Here is a 16809-nt window from a genome sequence, read left to right as displayed (position 1 = left end):
CACAAAAGATTGCATCTCATATTTTATATCTTTATATAGATGCAGCAACTTGAAAAACAAGTTATTGATGCAGATCATCAAGCAGAAAAGGCTTTTCAGCAGGTATGACTGTAATAAGGAGATATGTAGTAGCAATGTTCTGAAGCTGTATGTTTAAAGTATGGGGTACTCCAGATAGATGGATCTTCAAATAGAAAGTATTAGAAACTGTTTTTTCAGGAAAGTTTCACAGGAATTTTAAAAAAATAATATTAACAATGAACTATCTTGATGTCTCAGGTTTATAATGCTTTTATGGCCATACAGCAGTAGTGGGTTTTAAATCCCGTCGCTACCGTTTTGCTTGTGGGCGTGCGCTCACTCATGCATGCATGTGACACTTCTGCACATGTGCAAAAGCGTCCGGGTGGGTGGGCGGAGCCTCCCGCCACTGCTACCGGTTCACCCGATCCAGGACGAACTGGTAGCAACCCACCACTGCCATACAGGTAATCTTTGATGTATAACTGATCACTTAGCAGCGATTCAAAGTTACAACTGACTCCAAAAAAGTACAAAAAAGTACTTATTATCCTGTTTCAAAATGTCAATGACCCTCCCAGTCATGTGATTACATTTTGGGTGTTGGCAAACATCCACATTTACAGGAACTATGTTACAGTGATTTACTTTTTTTGTCAGAAACAGTGTTTACTTTTGGTTTCTAGCAAAAAAAACTTACAGATTACAGATAGTGTTTTCATTTAATGATCATTGGGGAAAAAATATAGTAAAATCAGATTGGCCACATGATGACCCACTTAACAACCGGTATGACTTACAACTATAAATTTAGGCTCAATTATGATCATAATTACCTTTGGATGATAACTCTGTACATGTACTTGTACCATATTTTCTTACATAAGGTTTAACACAACTATAAAATATTAGATTTTGCCTGATTTGTTATAGAAAAAAACCAGGTTTTTCTCAGATTGGATAGAAACTCCTAATAATAGTTATTTCTGATTGGTTATTCTTAATATATTGTCTCTTTTGCTAATTATTGATTATTGAATAAATTTTGAGAATAGTCTTAAGGTGCCATATAGATGTAAGAACACCTTTGCATGTGTGAATGATTAATGCAATTTCATAATTCTCTAAAATTGCTGAACACTTAAAAAAAATCAGTACAGCATTAATTCAAAACATATTTTCCAATGTGTTGTTGTTAGTCGCGAAGTCGTGTCCAACCCATCGCGACCCCATGGACAACATTCCTCCAGGACTTCCTGTCCTCTACCATCCCCCGGAGTCCATTTAAGCTCACGCCAACTGCTTCAGTGACTCCATCCAGCCACCTCATTCTCTGCCAATCCTTTTTCTTTTGCTATGTTTTAAATTATAGCAGAATTTATTTATAGATTAAGGTTGCCTTATGTGTTGTTTGTGCACAACTCAGGTAGTCTTTGAATTATGATGGCAATTGGTTCCAGAATTTCCATTGCTAAGCAATTTGGTTATAAAGCATGTAATCAATGACCACATAGCTTAGTGACAGCAATCCCTGAAGTCCCTGGTGCTATATTTTAACAAAAGTCATTAAATGAGCACCTTTTCACAATGTCCTGGGATGTCTAACAATCAAAACCATTGGGGAAGACAACAGGAGACCTAGGCAGCTCACAAGACACTGTCGGGCAGGTAAGTGGATGCTGCTGGGTAGAAGGGAAAGCAAAGAGGTGCACCTGGTGAGGCACTGCATGAGTGTGGTGGGGCTTGGGATGACTATTGCTGAGTGGGGGAGGGTGCACAAGGTTGTGCGAGTGACTGGGGGAGATGCGCAAGTGATGAAGGAGATGTGTTACAATCACATCTTGTAGCGTGTGTAGTGGCAGGTAGGTGTGGCATGAGCATAAGGTAGCTGCTGCCGGATGGGAGGGGTTGCGTAAGTGTATGTGGTGGCTGGGGAGATGTGGTGTGAGTGCAGCAAGGCCCAGGGTAGGTGTGCAAGTGGCAGACGAGGCATTGTGTAAACATGGCGGGGCTTGGAGTGGGTGTTTCCAGGTAGAAGTGGATGCATAAATGTGCACGAGTGACTGGAATAGTATAGCACAGGCGCAGCAGGGCTCAGGAAGTGTGTACAAGTGGCGGGGAAGATGTTGCATAAATTCAATGAGACTCAGGTAAGTTTTGATTTTTCTCTGTCCTGCTTTTAGCACTGCTATGAGAATTCAGAGTAAGATATAATACTTCAAAAACAGTTTATATTACACAGGTAGTCCTCAACCTATGACCACAGGTGAACCCAAAATTTCTATTGCTAAATGAGACAGTTGTTAAGTGAGTTTTGCCCCATTTTTTGACCTTTCTTGCCATAATTGTTAAGTGAATCATTGCAGTTGTTAAGTTAGTAACATAGTTGTTAGGTGAATCTGGCTTCCCCATTGATGTTGCTTGTCAAAGGTTTGCAAAAGGGGATCACATGACCCCAGCACACTGCAATCGTCATAAATATGAATCAGTTGCCAGCATCTGAATTTTGATCCTATGACCATGGGAATGCCGCAACAATCCTAAGTGTGAAAAATGGTTATGTTACTTTTTTTAGCACCATTGTAACTTCCAATGATCATTAAATGAACTGTTGTAAGTTTTGCATGAACCAAAAACAATTAAGACTTATCACCCGCAAGTAAAAAATGCAATACATGAGTTTCTTTCTTAAGATTTCTTGTGTCATCACTTTAAAATAACATTTTATTTAATCTTAATGCCTGGGTAAGTATGCAAAAGAAAAAACATTCTGCATTAGACATCAGTATGACTTACAGGGTTTTGTAATTTATGTTATTCTATTGTGTTTACATATTGTATTGCATTTAAAATAATTTTAGTATGAAATCATTTTGGCTGGGGTTTTCCTGACTTTTTTCTACTCTTGCAGTACAGCGTCCTGCCCAAAACAGCCCTTGAAGTTAAGTGATCCTTGAAATGATGGATAACAAGCTCAAAAGGAGGAGAATGGACAGATAATGAGGATTTTTTGACATTCCCTTGTATAAATAGAACTCTCTGGATCCAAGCCACTGTCTTTACTGCAGTTTGTTTGTCATTAAATCTGGTTGTTTGAATTATAGGGTTGAACAATTGTTCAGCTGGGAATAACAGATTCATATGAAAGATATGAGCAAAATCGCAGATTGCCAGAGATATCAGTAAACTGGTTGAGGAATGTATATATGCTTTAACTAATCTCAGAAGAATAAAACATTACAACATTCTGAATTATGTATTTAATTTTGGAGTTTTACAGACTTTGTATACACAGCTGTGTTTTAATTTCTAGGTGCAGATTATGGAGGAGAAACTGAAAGCTGCTAATGTCCAAACAAGTGAGTCAGAAACACGCTTATATAAGAGATGTCAAGATCTGGAGATTCTGGTTCAAGAGAAAGATGATGCTATCCAGAATCTGGAACAACAGCTTATAGAGCAGGTCGGGAAAATAACATTTTTCTTACCCAACTATCAATATGTTTATTAGTATGTACAAGAGATAAAGAGTGAAAGAAGGAGCCTACAAAAAAGTAATATCCCTAGATTTTTGTGCAGCAAAACTCTTGTTGAGGGAAAAAAACAGATTTTGTGAAGGTATCTATTAATATCATAGCAAATCTTGGTAAAATGTATAAATTGTTTATATATACCATACAGCCATTTATCTGAAAAAATATGAAGATTCCTGAAACGGACAACCCATAATTGTATAATTAAGCAAACTATTTAAAATCATGAAAACTCATATTTTCTCATATTTTGGAGAAGAGCTGCTGCCATAAAATATTCCCCCCACCCCTAAATTGGAACCGCCAGATCACAGATGCTGCAACTTGTGTTCTGAAAAATCCTCCAGCTACACCATCAAGAACTGCTTCTCTGAACATGAGCCTAAACCCATTACTTTCTACTGTAAGGTGACCAGACGTCCTGCTTTTGGCGGGACAGTCCCGCTTTTGAGCAATTTGTCCCGCGTCCCGCGGCGTTTCAAAAAAGTCCCGATTTTTCTTGAGCCCCAGCTGATGGCTAGAAGAAAAAAAAACTGTTTAAACTCTTGCCCGGGGCTTCAAAGGGCCGCCCTACAGGCAATCAGTGTAAAGCAGTTTTTTTTCCCCCTAGCTAAGCTTCAGAAATGAAAACGAAACCAGGGTCTTTGGTGCAGCGTGACAAAATGAGGCAGAGAGAGATTTATTTTTATTTTTATTTTTCCTCCCCAAAAAAGGTAGGTGAAAAACTGCAAACAATGGGAAATTTAGGAGGAGAGTTGAAGATTTTAAAACACAAAGGAAAAAAAGCTGTATTTAACTAGGGAATTGTAATAATTGAGATACTATTAATTGTATATTGTGTTGAAAGCAGAAATGGTTAAGTTGTGGTTCGGAGGAATATATGGGAGAAATTATTTGGCTTATTATTATTGGTAAATATAATTAATTGATTTGTAAGAAATTGGATTGCATGGAAATAATTGGAATATTCATGTTCATATTGATTAATATACAAAAAAGATAGTTTTATAACTAATTGATTTATATTAAAATGTTGAATTTGTATTAAACAACTGTATTACATAATTACATAATTAACCAATGTGAGGATGGATATAAAAATAGATGACAATGGGAAGGGGTATAATATAGAATAGAAGGGAAAAATTGAATTTGATTAAGATTAGAGATGAGGATGAAGGGTAATATTGGTTTTTTTAAAAAATAGATGAGGAATAAATATGGCAAAAAGGAAATATAGAAATTGTAAATTTAATTGAAATGACTAAACGCTGTTTAAATTTGTGAACCAGCCAAATATTCTGTTCAAAGAAAATACATTGTATGTTTGTATGTGTGTTTCTAATTATTGCTATTTATTCATATTTGTTCTCTTTTATTCTTTAAAGTTTAACAATTCATTCTTTATCTTAATATCTTTATATTTGCTTGGGGTTGGCTTTCTTCCCTTTCATCTTTTTTATTGTACAGCAATCTTTCTCCTCAAACCTACCACCTCTCTCTTTTCTTTCCTTCTTACTTTCTCTTCCCCCCACCCTCTTTTTCTCCTCCCTATTTCCTCTTCCTTTCTCCTTCTCCTCCTCTCTTCCTCCCTCTCTTACCCTCACTCCTACTCTAATTTCCATTCCTTCATCCCTCTCTATTGCTGTAATCCTTTAATGCATATGGACTACTCAGAGGGCTGAAAAAGTTATTTTTGACTGGTCCTCACACTTTTGACCAGTCCTCGAACTTATGACTGTCCTCACATTTTACATTTTTGCCCTATCTTGTCATCATGGTGAAGAGAAGCAGTTGTGAAATGAGTGACATGGTTGTTAAGAATGCTGCATGGGCATAAATGTGAGGATGGTCATAAGTGTGAGGACCAGTCAAAAGTGCGAGGACCTCTCAGAAATGACTTTTTTCAGCTCTCTGGTTAGTCCTTTTGTGCATATGGACTACTCAGAGGGCTGAAAAAGTTATTTTTGACTGGTCCTCGCACTTTTGATCAGTCCTCGAACTTACGACTGTCCTCACATTTTACATTTTTGCCCTATCTTGTCACCATGGTGAAGAGAAGCAGTTGTGAAATGAGTGACATGGTTGTTAAGAATACTGCACGGGCATAAATATGAGGATGGTCATAAGTGTGAGGACCAGTCAAAAGTGCGAGGACCTGTCAGAAATGACTTTTTTCAGCCCTCTGGTTAGTCCTTTTGTGCATATGGACTACTCAGAGGGCTGAAAAAGTTATTTTTGACTGGTCCTCACACTTTTGACCAGTCCTCGAACTTACGACTGTCCTCACATTTTACATTTTTGCCCTATCTTGTCACCATGTTGAAGAGAAGCAGTTGTGAAATGAGTGACATGGTTGTTAAGAATGCTGCACGGGCATAAATGTGAGGATGGTCATAAGTGTGAGGACCAGTCAAAAGTGCGAGGACCTGTCAGAAATGACTTTTCAGCCCTCTGAGTAGTCCCTATACACATAGCCATGGCCACCCGGTCACATGACCAGGTAGCCACGCCCACCCAGTCACATGGCCTCCAAGCCACGCCCACACAATAAGCCACGCCCACAATGGTGTCCTTCTTACCAATGTTAAAATCTGTTCACCTTACCCTATAGACATAGCCATGGCCACCCGGTCACATGACCAGCTAGCCACGCCCACCCAGTCACATGACCAGCTAGCCACGCCCACAAAATAAGCCACGCCCACAATGTCCCTCTTTACCAATGTTAAAATCTGGTCACCTTATTCTACTGCCTATTTATTGTTATATTTCTTTGATCTGGAGGCACTCATATTAGCTGTTTCACAGAGCAATGCAAAATATTTTGTATTAGAAATTGTAAAGTAACACATTGCTGTTGTTTTTTGCTGCTGTGTCTCTCGTTCTCTCTTTTTATTCAGGCTTTCTTTTATTTTCAGGAAGGCTTTGCCTTTTTTAAAATCACCTCGCACTGTCAAAACTAATTTGTTGAACCATTTTTAATATTTAGCTTCATCTTTTAATGCTTAAAATTATGCTCTAGAGCAGTGGTTCCCAACATGGAGCCTACGCCCCATAGGGGTCAATTTGATTTTTAATAGGGGCAATTTGGAACCTTGTTTAAACCAAGTTAATGGCCTTTTAGGCTTCCTCCGCATGAGTAGTTCAGTTTTTGAATAGTAAGAATTATATGTCACCCGGGCTGGTGGGGGGGCATCAGGATTTTAGAGATGCTTAGGTGGTGCATGGCCAAAAAAGATTGGGAACCACTTGCTCTAGAGTATATACTGAAGTTTAGATAACTTTTTTCCAAGATGCCATAAATAGGTATCTCATCACATTGTACTAGATGGATAAGTATATTTGTTATATGATTATGGAGAGAGAGAAATATTCATTATGACTTATTTTTAACTCAGACATGAATTTCAAGAGGCCTTTCAATGAAGATCAGCCCATCAGTAATAACAATTTTACTGCAGTATTTTTACTCGTTTTATTAATACTACCCATGGTTTTTAACTTTGCATGATTGATATGAATTTTAGGGTTATTTTATCACTTTTACTGTAAGCTGTTTACTTGCAAGAAGAGGCAACATACCGTGTTTTTCGGAGTATAAGACGCATCTTTTTCCCCCAAAAAAGAGGGTGAAAATCTGGGTGCGTCTTATACTCCGAATGTAGCCCCACCCAGCTTCTCAAACGGAGTTTTCAGAGGCTGAAAAAAGCATCAGAAATGAAGCTTCAGAAAAGAAGCCCCAAACAGAGCTTCAGAAAAGAAGCCCCCAAACAGAGCTTCAGAGGCTTCTTTTCTGAAGCTGTTTCAGAGGCTTTCAGAGGCAGGAAAAAAAGTTTTTTCTGAAACAGTTTCAGAAGTTTCAGAGGCAGAAAAAAAAGCAAGGCACAGAACTCACAACCAAGGAACCTGTTGCTAAAATTCACCTCTTGGAACAACTGATTGGGGGTATTCCTGGCCACCTGCCAATCAGCTTTTTTCTTATTTTCCTCCCCCAAAACTAAGGTGCATGTTATACTCTGGTGCGTCTTATACTTCAAAAAATATGGTAATCACTAATAAATTAAAGCCTAAGTACAGTCCTTAGCCTGAAAAAGGTTGTGCCTTCTGTTTTAAGTGAATAAAGTGCATTGTTAGGAACAAGAATGCAAATTACACAAAAGCCCATCTTTTTTCAGAAGGAAATCAGAATACAAGAAGCTAAAATTATAGAAGAAAAAGCAGCTAAGATTAAGGAATGGGTGACTATCAAGCTTCATGAGGTAAGTTTCATAAGTAACAACTCTTAAACTCAATGGAACTCTTCTAGTGTAAGAATGATGTGGAAATAACGTCACCCCATGTACTGAACAACAACACTCAACAGCCCTAGACAACATGACCGACATTTATACATATTACTGTAGATTGTAAATGAACAACAGAATTCTCAGCTTTGGCATTGAGGTAGGAAGTAAATAAAATATGTAGGTAAGCCTTCCTCTTACAAACTGCTGTAACAGTGAGGGTTCCTTCACCCTAAAATGCACAGTTCCTTTGCTAACAAAATAATACCTTAAAGCTCAAGACAAGTTCATTTCATTAGTATCTATTAGTGGATAATTTCCAGTTCTATGTTATCTGGTCAATAATTCATTTAAAAAAATTTGTGGAGTTGTTCACAAGACTAAGGCTGTGAATTCCTACATGCCTTGCTTTGAAATATGCAAAGTTGCCTATAATCAGGGTTTATTATTTGTGCTTTCAATTTTTTCAAGTAATTTTTTTCTGTTGATTGTGTCTACAAAGCATAATAAATTTTATTTTGTTTCTGTGGAAGAAAAATATTCTGATAACTTTCTCTATTTTTTAAAAATAGCCATAACATATAAAAACTACTTAAAATAGAAGATCTTTGAAATAGGATCTGAGGTTGAGTTCTATAATCTTACGCCTAAATATAGCAAAACCATTTGAGTTAAATATACTGCTTAACACTGCAATCATTTGTAAATATACTTAAATCTAAGCCCAATCAAGTTGGTGAACTTATTGCCAGGAAAATGGATGTGAGATTGGAAATAATACCATATAAGATGTAAGTAAAGTATAGCTTTCCTTTGGATGCAATCTTTTTCAATACTGTACTTATGAATGGGGCATTTATCTATGTTTTCAGCTAGAAACAGAGAATCAGAACCTCCGTACGATCAATCAAAACCAAACTGAAGAGATTAAACTGTTGCAGACTAAATTACAAGGTAGGGGGTACAAATTCTCAAAATACAGCTGTGTTCCATAATTAAAGAACTTGGGGTTAACTCTTTGAGTATGTCTTTATTGTAGATTGTATCCAATACTACAGCAGGCAGAGAAAACAGTTGTGCCCAGAAATTCCTAAGTCTAACATTATTCCACAGTATCACCATCCATAACTTTGTAAAGGTTTTTCTAAAGGGTGGTCTAGTGGTCTACAATGTGCTAGAGGATGAAGGGATAATAAAATTGCCTTTTTTATTTCCATTTGAAATAATTTACAGTGTTTGGGTTTACTCCACTGAGTTTTGTTTGTTTTTGGATTGATGTATTATGTGACCCAGTCATTGTGGTTTCTAAACTACAGATTATGGTGAACCCAATCTTTATTTCTGAATTACCTCTTTTCTCTAAAACTATGGTAAAGTACACTGTGAAACCAATATTAAATTTAAGAAGATACATTGTATTAAACAGAAATATCATAAATATAGGGTTGTCTACAAATAGTTCTCAACCCATGACCATTTGTTCAATGACCAAAGTTGCCACAATCACATGATTGCGATCAGAGTGCTCAACAACCAGTTTACACTTACAGTCGGTTGCAATGCCCCACAATCACGTGATCGCCATGTTCAACCTTCCCTGCTGGTCTACTCATTGATTTAGGGGGAAAGTCAATGAGGAATCTGGCAAAGAAAATAATAAATTGCTGGGTAAGTCTTCTCCACCCACACACCTGCCTACAACCCCCTCTGTGCTTCGCTGGGCTTGCCACTCATATCACCCTACTACTACATCCACCCTGACTCACATCATATCTGTACATACATTCCCTGACCCAAGCCGCACTCCTGCACCCCCTCTCCAACTCCTGTTGTACCCCCTATCACTCTTGCATATCCTCCCCAATCCTCCCCATGTTCTTCCACCACCCACCCACCCACCCCAGACATCCCTTTACTCACCTGCAGGCCTGGGACTTGCAACTTTCTGCTGGCTTCCTAACTGACTGGTTGTGAGAAGCAAGCAGGAAGCTGCCTCCCCTAACAACTGTGGGTTTCAATTAGTAACAGCAATTAGAACTGCAGGGATTGCTGTCACTAAGTGACATGAGCAAATGACATGATCATGTGACATCATGCTTTACAACCACATCATTTAGCAGTTCTGGTCTCAATTGCCATCAGAAGTTGAGAACTACTTGTAATATCAAAAATTCAGCCTCTCAGCTTTTAAAATAAATAATCTAATGTTATCAACACATTAAATGTTGTTACATAAATTATTACTTAAACAGAGCTTCAGGAAAAGAAGTCTGTTTCTTCATCACAAAAACCTGGAGAAGGCCAACGACTGAGCAGTTTGACTTTTGGATGCTTCTTGAACAGAGCAAGAAGTCCTCAACAAGTTCCTAAACCTGAAGATGCAAGCAGTTCTGCCTCAAAACAAGTTGATCTTAATGAAAACCATAAAAGTCAAGGTATTTTAAGTTCTAGAATGCAATTTAGGTGTGCTAAAAAATACTTTCCATTTATTTAAATGGAACTTGCTTCTAAGAGAATCCCTATTTGGGTTACAGTCCTCATCCTAAATGCTTAGGATTTGAATATGTAAAATTCGTTTTTCTCCAGAATGAATCTATATTAATCCTGCAAATTAAGGGTTTTCCACTGGAAAACCTATGCCTAGGGGAAAAAAGTAAGATCCCTCAGTTTCTAGGGGAATTGGTTGGGCAAAAAGAGTGATATGCAGTACTTTATTAAAAGCAGGAATGCTTACTAGGTTATTTAAACATTTAATTCATAGCCTATCATTGATTTGATTGTTCAGTATAGTTTATACACCACTCCAGCCTATTTTTCCTCACAATAAAACCTGTGAAGTAGGCTGGGCTGAGAAGTTTACCAGTCCAAGGTTACCAGTGAACCTCTATTACTAAAGAACATGGCTGTACTAGAATCTGAGTCTCCTTGTCCCTTAGTCCAACACTTTAATTTAATACTTCTAATTTGGCTTTCTTATTTGTATCAATTATACTAAAAAGCCTTATGTTGACAGGAGAAACAACCTACTAAATAATTATATTGTCCACAACATTGGGAAAATGTCTTATTTTGCAACATTGTGCTAGTATAATTATCAATGTTCTCTAAACAAGGGAACAAGACCATGTTCTCTAGGTCTGCTGCAGACCTAGAAATAGATTCTAATTACTGAACCATTTAAAATAATAAAACCAGTGTTACAATCAGCGTCCTTACTCCTGTTCAGGAGCATTGAGTTGGTCAATCAGTATTTAAAATATTACATCTTCACTAGTTACTGATAAACTATGTTTCCAATGTTTATTCTTAACGCAAGCACAGAAGATATTCTTCCATGGCAGGTATCATGTAATTAATTACTTTTCATCATTCATCAAAAATGATTTTCATGGCTATAACATGAAAGTTGTTACAGTATTATGTGAAAGCAGGACTAGTCTTCATAATGTAGAAAATAATGTAGCAGAGTGGATTGTAACACATCACCTACAGAGTAGAATTTAGAACATTTTCTCATTTAAAATAGAAACTAAGAAAAGGTTATACTTATATCTGGGGAAAAAAATCTGGCTTTTCCCACTCTGGGCTAACTTCTACTGGTATGGGGAATATTTGTCTCTATTAACCTAATAGAGGTTAATACTATATAATCCCATATGTTATTTGCATACACTATTATTATTTCCTTGTCTGAAAACAAAATGGATTTTAATGTTTATTATTTGTAGATGTTTGTTACAATTTTGTTCAATGCTGTTACTGTCTCCTGGTGTCTAGAGAATGAAATTCAGGAAACATCTCTTGCTGGCCAAATACATGGAAATAATAGAAGTCTGAAACCATTGCAACAAAACACTTGCATTCCTGAACAAAGGATGGCAGCAAAGTCAAAAGATATGGATAATAACATATCAAAGAATTCTTGCATTACAGTAAGTGATTGGAGCTCTGATGAAGAAGGAAACAAAGGAAGATCAAAATCCAGATGTGTATCTACTTTTTCAAGCCACACATCTGAAGAGGGCACAGGGTACAGCAGAATAGGGAGCGAAATGTATTTGACAGCATCAGATGACAGTAGTTCCATGTTGGAAGAAGAAAGTTTTCAAGCTCAGGGAAAAGTACATAAACTGTATTCCTGGCAACAAGAGTCTTCATGGAAAAATCAGAACCATCTAATTGGAAAGAGCAACTTGGAATCGTTCAGTGAAAAAAAAAGTCACGATAGCTTTTCGGATGAACTGAATAAGAGATTTCAATCCCACCGGCTAGATTATTCATCCTCTTCTAGTGAAGCAAATACTCCAAGTCCAATTTTGACCCCATCTTTGGCTCCTAAGCATCCATCAGTGATGCTGGCAGCCAGCTGTCAGTCAGGCAAACAGCTTGATTCTCCATCTAATCTGCCACCGCCCAAACTGAGGACTCCTAGTGCTTTTATTCTAAGTACAGCATTGGCAAAAAAACATTTTAGCCAGCCTTCCTTGTGTTCAGATAAACTGTTTGGCAAAAACAGGAATGCTATAAGCATGATACGTCCTTTTAAGCCTCAGGAAACAGACATCGATCAGGTAGATGGAGATGACGCAGAGGTTTTTGAGAAGATGGAGATTAGTTGTAATGAGGAATCATTTACTTATGATTGCTGTGAAATGAGAGATACAGAAACTGTGGATTTGAGCGATTCAGGGAAGATGATTAACAGTAAACCTCCCACTCCTCCACTACATCGATTCCCTTCTTGGGTAAGTGAAATAGGTATAATAAAATAATAATATTCCAGATTGTTAATTCAACTTCAGATTACTCATATTCCACTGTTATTTTGTTTTATAAGTGTGGTTTTTCCTTTTTTTAACCACCGTGGCAGATAATTTTTCTCACAGTTTGTTTTGAAAAGATTAGTGGCAATTCATTTATTAAAATCAACTTCAGATAGTAGATGACAGTGTCTACTTGACTTTGGCTGTTCTCAGAAAAACTAAATGGGTCAACCTGGTTAATACTTGAATGGGATGTTATCAGGAAATCCCAGCACTTGGATTTATAAAAACCATCTAAGAAGATGACAAAGGCAGACCATTTTTATGTCATTGCCAAAAAAAACTGTATAGGCATGTCCATATAATTATCAGGAATCAAGCTTGACAAAAGATAATTTTTACCCTTACATAGAGTTCTTAATTTACAAGCTTAACTTACGGAGTCATGGTGGCACAGTGCAGACTAATTCTGCCAACTGCCAGCAGTTTGATTGTAACTGGCTTAAGGTTGACTCAGCCTTCCATCCTTCTGAGGTTGGTAAAATGAGAAGCCAGATTGCTGGGGGCAATATGCTAACTCTGTAAACCGCTTAGAGAGAAACACACTGCTTACAATAGAAACATAAATTTAATATAATAACAGCTCCGTTTTGTTCTTCAGGAAAACAGAATTTATGCTGTAGCCAAATCAGGTCTGTGCTTTTCTGAGGTCTTCAATATGGACTCTTTCAATAAAAGTAAGTTATTAGAATAGTTACTTAAACTGAATTGCTGAGGCAAATCTCTTTGAATACTGTAAGATTTCCTTTTCAGTTAGCATAATCAAGGAAGAAAAAACTTTGGGGTTTCTCTCTTTGAGAATTTCTTAAGTGTTTTAATCCCTTTATTTCTTTATCAGCAAAATATAAATTTGGTATAAAATGGTTTGTCGTGTATGTGACTGCTTGAGGGCTCCTGGATTGCAGCTGAAAGGCAAAAGGGAGCAGAATGCTCCCTCCCACATGTTGGGGTAGACCAGGTGTCTCGATACAAAAAACACTTAATCTTTCTCCTGGCTCAAACTGATGAAGGGAGGAGAACTTGTGGCTCAGAAGGTTAATTCAACTGCCTAACATGCAGAAAGCCCAAGTTTGAATCCGAGTAAGGGTATGGCTAGCTGATGAAAGCTAAAAAGCTTGAAATAGATCTATACTAGTCTCCCTTTATTTCTTTATCAGCAAAATATAAATTTTGAAATTGAAATGTGATTTCACTGAGATATGGCTGCATTTTAAAATCTTGGTTTATGTAGGAAAACACCCGGCTGAGGAGAAATACACATAAAGGGCCTACGATAAGAGAAGAAAACAAATACACACACACACACACACACAATTTGAATTTTCTATCTTAAATGTGTATATTTAAATAAAAGACATAAATTAATCTTATATAAGTTTTTCCCAGTCTACCTATTCAGCAAATTAACTGATCTTTTTTAAATTAAAAAAAAATTATACACCCAGTATTCTCTGAATTTATTTTTTAAAAAACTTTGTTTCAGGTTCCTCTTCTTCATCTTCATATTCTCCATCAGGACTCTACACATCATTAATATATAAGAACATGACTACACCAGTTTATACCACTCTTAAAGGGGTAAATCATTTTTTTACAATTATGCTTGGAGAAATATTATGTTAGGTCCACTTTAAAAATGTGGCTTCTTCTGTTTATGTTTACTCAAAATATTCTGCTTCCTTCCCCCCTACCCTCCTTAAACTGGAAAAATAATTCTTGTTCCTTTGAAAGAGTAATAAAGTAGCTACCTTAATAATAACCAAAATGTGTTTCTGTTGCTCACACATGGTGTATTTTAGTTGCAAGCACTTCTAACTCTAAATTTTAATCTCTGTGATCTAAAAACTATCTTGCAGTGGTACAACATACTCTTGTCTACATTCCACAACTTGGAGGTACCTACAGAGAACTGACATGCAATCAGAATGCATGTTTTAGTTAATATGCCAAATATGAAACCTGAAGTAGAATGACATTTCAGAGACAGAAATATTGACTAAAAGAATAGAAATGCAAAGAAACTGATATTGGATACCAATTTTCAATAGTGTGCTTAGGTTCAAAAAAACTTTTGTCTAGCAATGCAAGGAGTTAATGTCTTTCCATGTCTCTTTTTGGACAGAGATGAGAAGGAGCCAAGTTCCAAATATTATCATACAGCACAATATTATGTGATATCCGTTAACAATGTGGAACCGCTTATATACCAATGAAAATGCAACTCTCGGTGTAGATTTCTTTAGGCTATACTGTATCTAGCAAATATAATTAAGACATGAAATAGATGGGGTTTTTTTTAATACAGCAGCAAATCTAATCTACCTATAAAATATGTTAAAAACAATCTGTTAATGATCAAAAATTATTTACATAACCATAGTCTACTCTAAGCAACCTCTCATCTAAAAAGAAATATGAATACTATATATAACATTATTACTATGCTGTCTTTTTTTGACTATTGCAGTAAACAGTTTTAAATAATGGCTTGTTGATTTTATCAGAAAGCAACACAAATCAGTAACAACCCATTCTTAGATGACTCCTCTGGATCTGAAGAAGATGGTTCCCAATCCAGTTCACGGACATCTGAATCAGACTCTCGAAGCAGAAGTGGTCCTGGTAGCCCACGGGCTATGAAACGAGGTGGGCAGAATTTATAATAAAACAACTATTATAACCTTTAGGACAGATAAAGTTAAAATGGTGCTATTATTAACAGAATACATTAAATAGTTTTTATTAGAGATTGAGAAAAGGAAAATTTCATTTAAATTGCTACCTTGCAAGATGAATTTCTAATACCAATCTTGTGATGTAGAGAGACTGTCACTGACACAAGGTACCAATGAGCTTCCACGGCTGTGTGGGAACTTGGTGCCAGTTCAAAATTTACTTACAACACCATGCTGACTCTCATTTTTTAAAAAATTAGAAATACTTGATGAATCTTTCCTTTTTTAGAAAATAATATTACAAAAGTACCAAGGTGATCAACAAATCCACAGCAATATTTCCCAACTCACAGTACTGCTGTTCATAGGAGAGATGTTAATGTAGCCTCTTATGCTAGACATTCATAAGGCTGCTTGCCAATTATAGAAACCACATGCTCACGAGGAAGAGATTCTCTCTCTTCCATAAACATAGGCAAAGGCAAAGACAGAACTCTAAGAGAACAAAGGAAGACAAGAAGATTCAACATTGCAACAAACAGCCTATGATTAAAGTTTGAATTTTCTAGGAATCTAAGAGATAAATAAGCAGAACTTTTCCATCTGAAAAATGCTATCTATATAAATATAGTTTAAAATTTTCAAAAAATCAGTTATTGTTAATTTAATTTTCTGTTATGCAATCTAATGTTTTTATTTTTCTGTATAATTTTAAAAATTGAACGTGTATTTCAGCCTTTCATTTGCTTCTTTAGGTTTGACAGGAAGGTACTGATTTTATATATATTCTTCTTTTCATTTGACACATTATAACGATTTCCATCTCGCAAGGAGAAAACATTCATTGTCAGCAGACTAACATCATCCACAGGGTCTGCCTGGAACCCTGCCTGTACCTTTGTAAATGTGTTTAAAAATAAAATATGCTTCATATGCTTTATTGTTTTGAAAAAAAAATGAATTTAATTTTATCTCTTGTGAAGATCAGTTTACTAAGGAGGGCTGAAACTTCTAAGCCAGTATTATGCAACCTTGGCAGCTTGAAGATGTGTGGACCAGTGGTGGGTTGCCCCCGGTTCGCACCGGTTCTATAGAACTGGTAGTAAAACCAGTGGGAGGCTCCGCCCACTGACCCTGCACATAAGTTTCTGCGCTTGCGCAGGATAGCGTGCATGCACAGCCCCATTGTGAACTGGTAGTAAAGGTAAGTAGAACCCACCCCTGGTGTGGACCAACTCCCAGAATCCCACAGCCAGCAGGAGAATGCCACACATGTTGGGATAGGGGAAAGACTCCAGGACCTGCACCACCTGGAAAATAGGTGGCAGAAGCAGAATATTCTCCACCACTTAAGAAAGGCACAAAACTTTATTGTTTATTTATTTATTTATTTATTTATTGTTGAATTTCTATACCGCCCTTCTCCCTGAGGACTCAGGACGGTGTACAGCCAGAATTAAAAAACATGCAG

General features: G+C 36.8%; 1 protein-coding gene across 2 annotated transcripts in view; it reads left to right on the top strand.

The window, feature by feature from the left end:
• PLEKHH2 (pleckstrin homology, MyTH4 and FERM domain containing H2) overlaps window positions 1-16809 on the top strand; it is a 64890-nt gene that overhangs the window by 16620 nt on the left and 31461 nt on the right. The window contains exons 3-11 of one of the 2 annotated variants that reach the window (XM_070948443.1): window positions 40-102; window positions 3335-3484; window positions 7736-7816; window positions 8713-8794; window positions 10093-10275; window positions 11618-12585; window positions 13265-13340; window positions 14147-14241; window positions 15168-15309. In XM_070948443.1, coding sequence (XP_070804544.1) covers window positions 40-102; window positions 3335-3484; window positions 7736-7816; window positions 8713-8794; window positions 10093-10275; window positions 11618-12585; window positions 13265-13340; window positions 14147-14241; window positions 15168-15309 — 1840 coding nt within the window. Of the gene's footprint in view, window positions 1-39; window positions 103-3334; window positions 3485-7732; window positions 7817-8712; window positions 8795-10092; window positions 10276-11617; window positions 12586-13264; window positions 13341-14146; window positions 14242-15167; window positions 15310-16809 lie in introns of both variants that reach the window. The other variant, XM_070948435.1, reaches the window with a different exon arrangement.

The sequence above is a fragment of the Pituophis catenifer genome, unplaced genomic scaffold (genome assembly GCF_029215685.1).
Source record: "Pituophis catenifer annectens isolate HBS135680 unplaced genomic scaffold, rPitCat1.0.hap2 SCAF_1, whole genome shotgun sequence".
NCBI classification, from domain to species: Eukaryota; Metazoa; Chordata; class Lepidosauria; order Squamata; family Colubridae; genus Pituophis; species Pituophis catenifer.
Note: the sequence above shows the minus strand (reverse complement) of the source record. Positions and strands in the feature narration are given on the sequence as shown.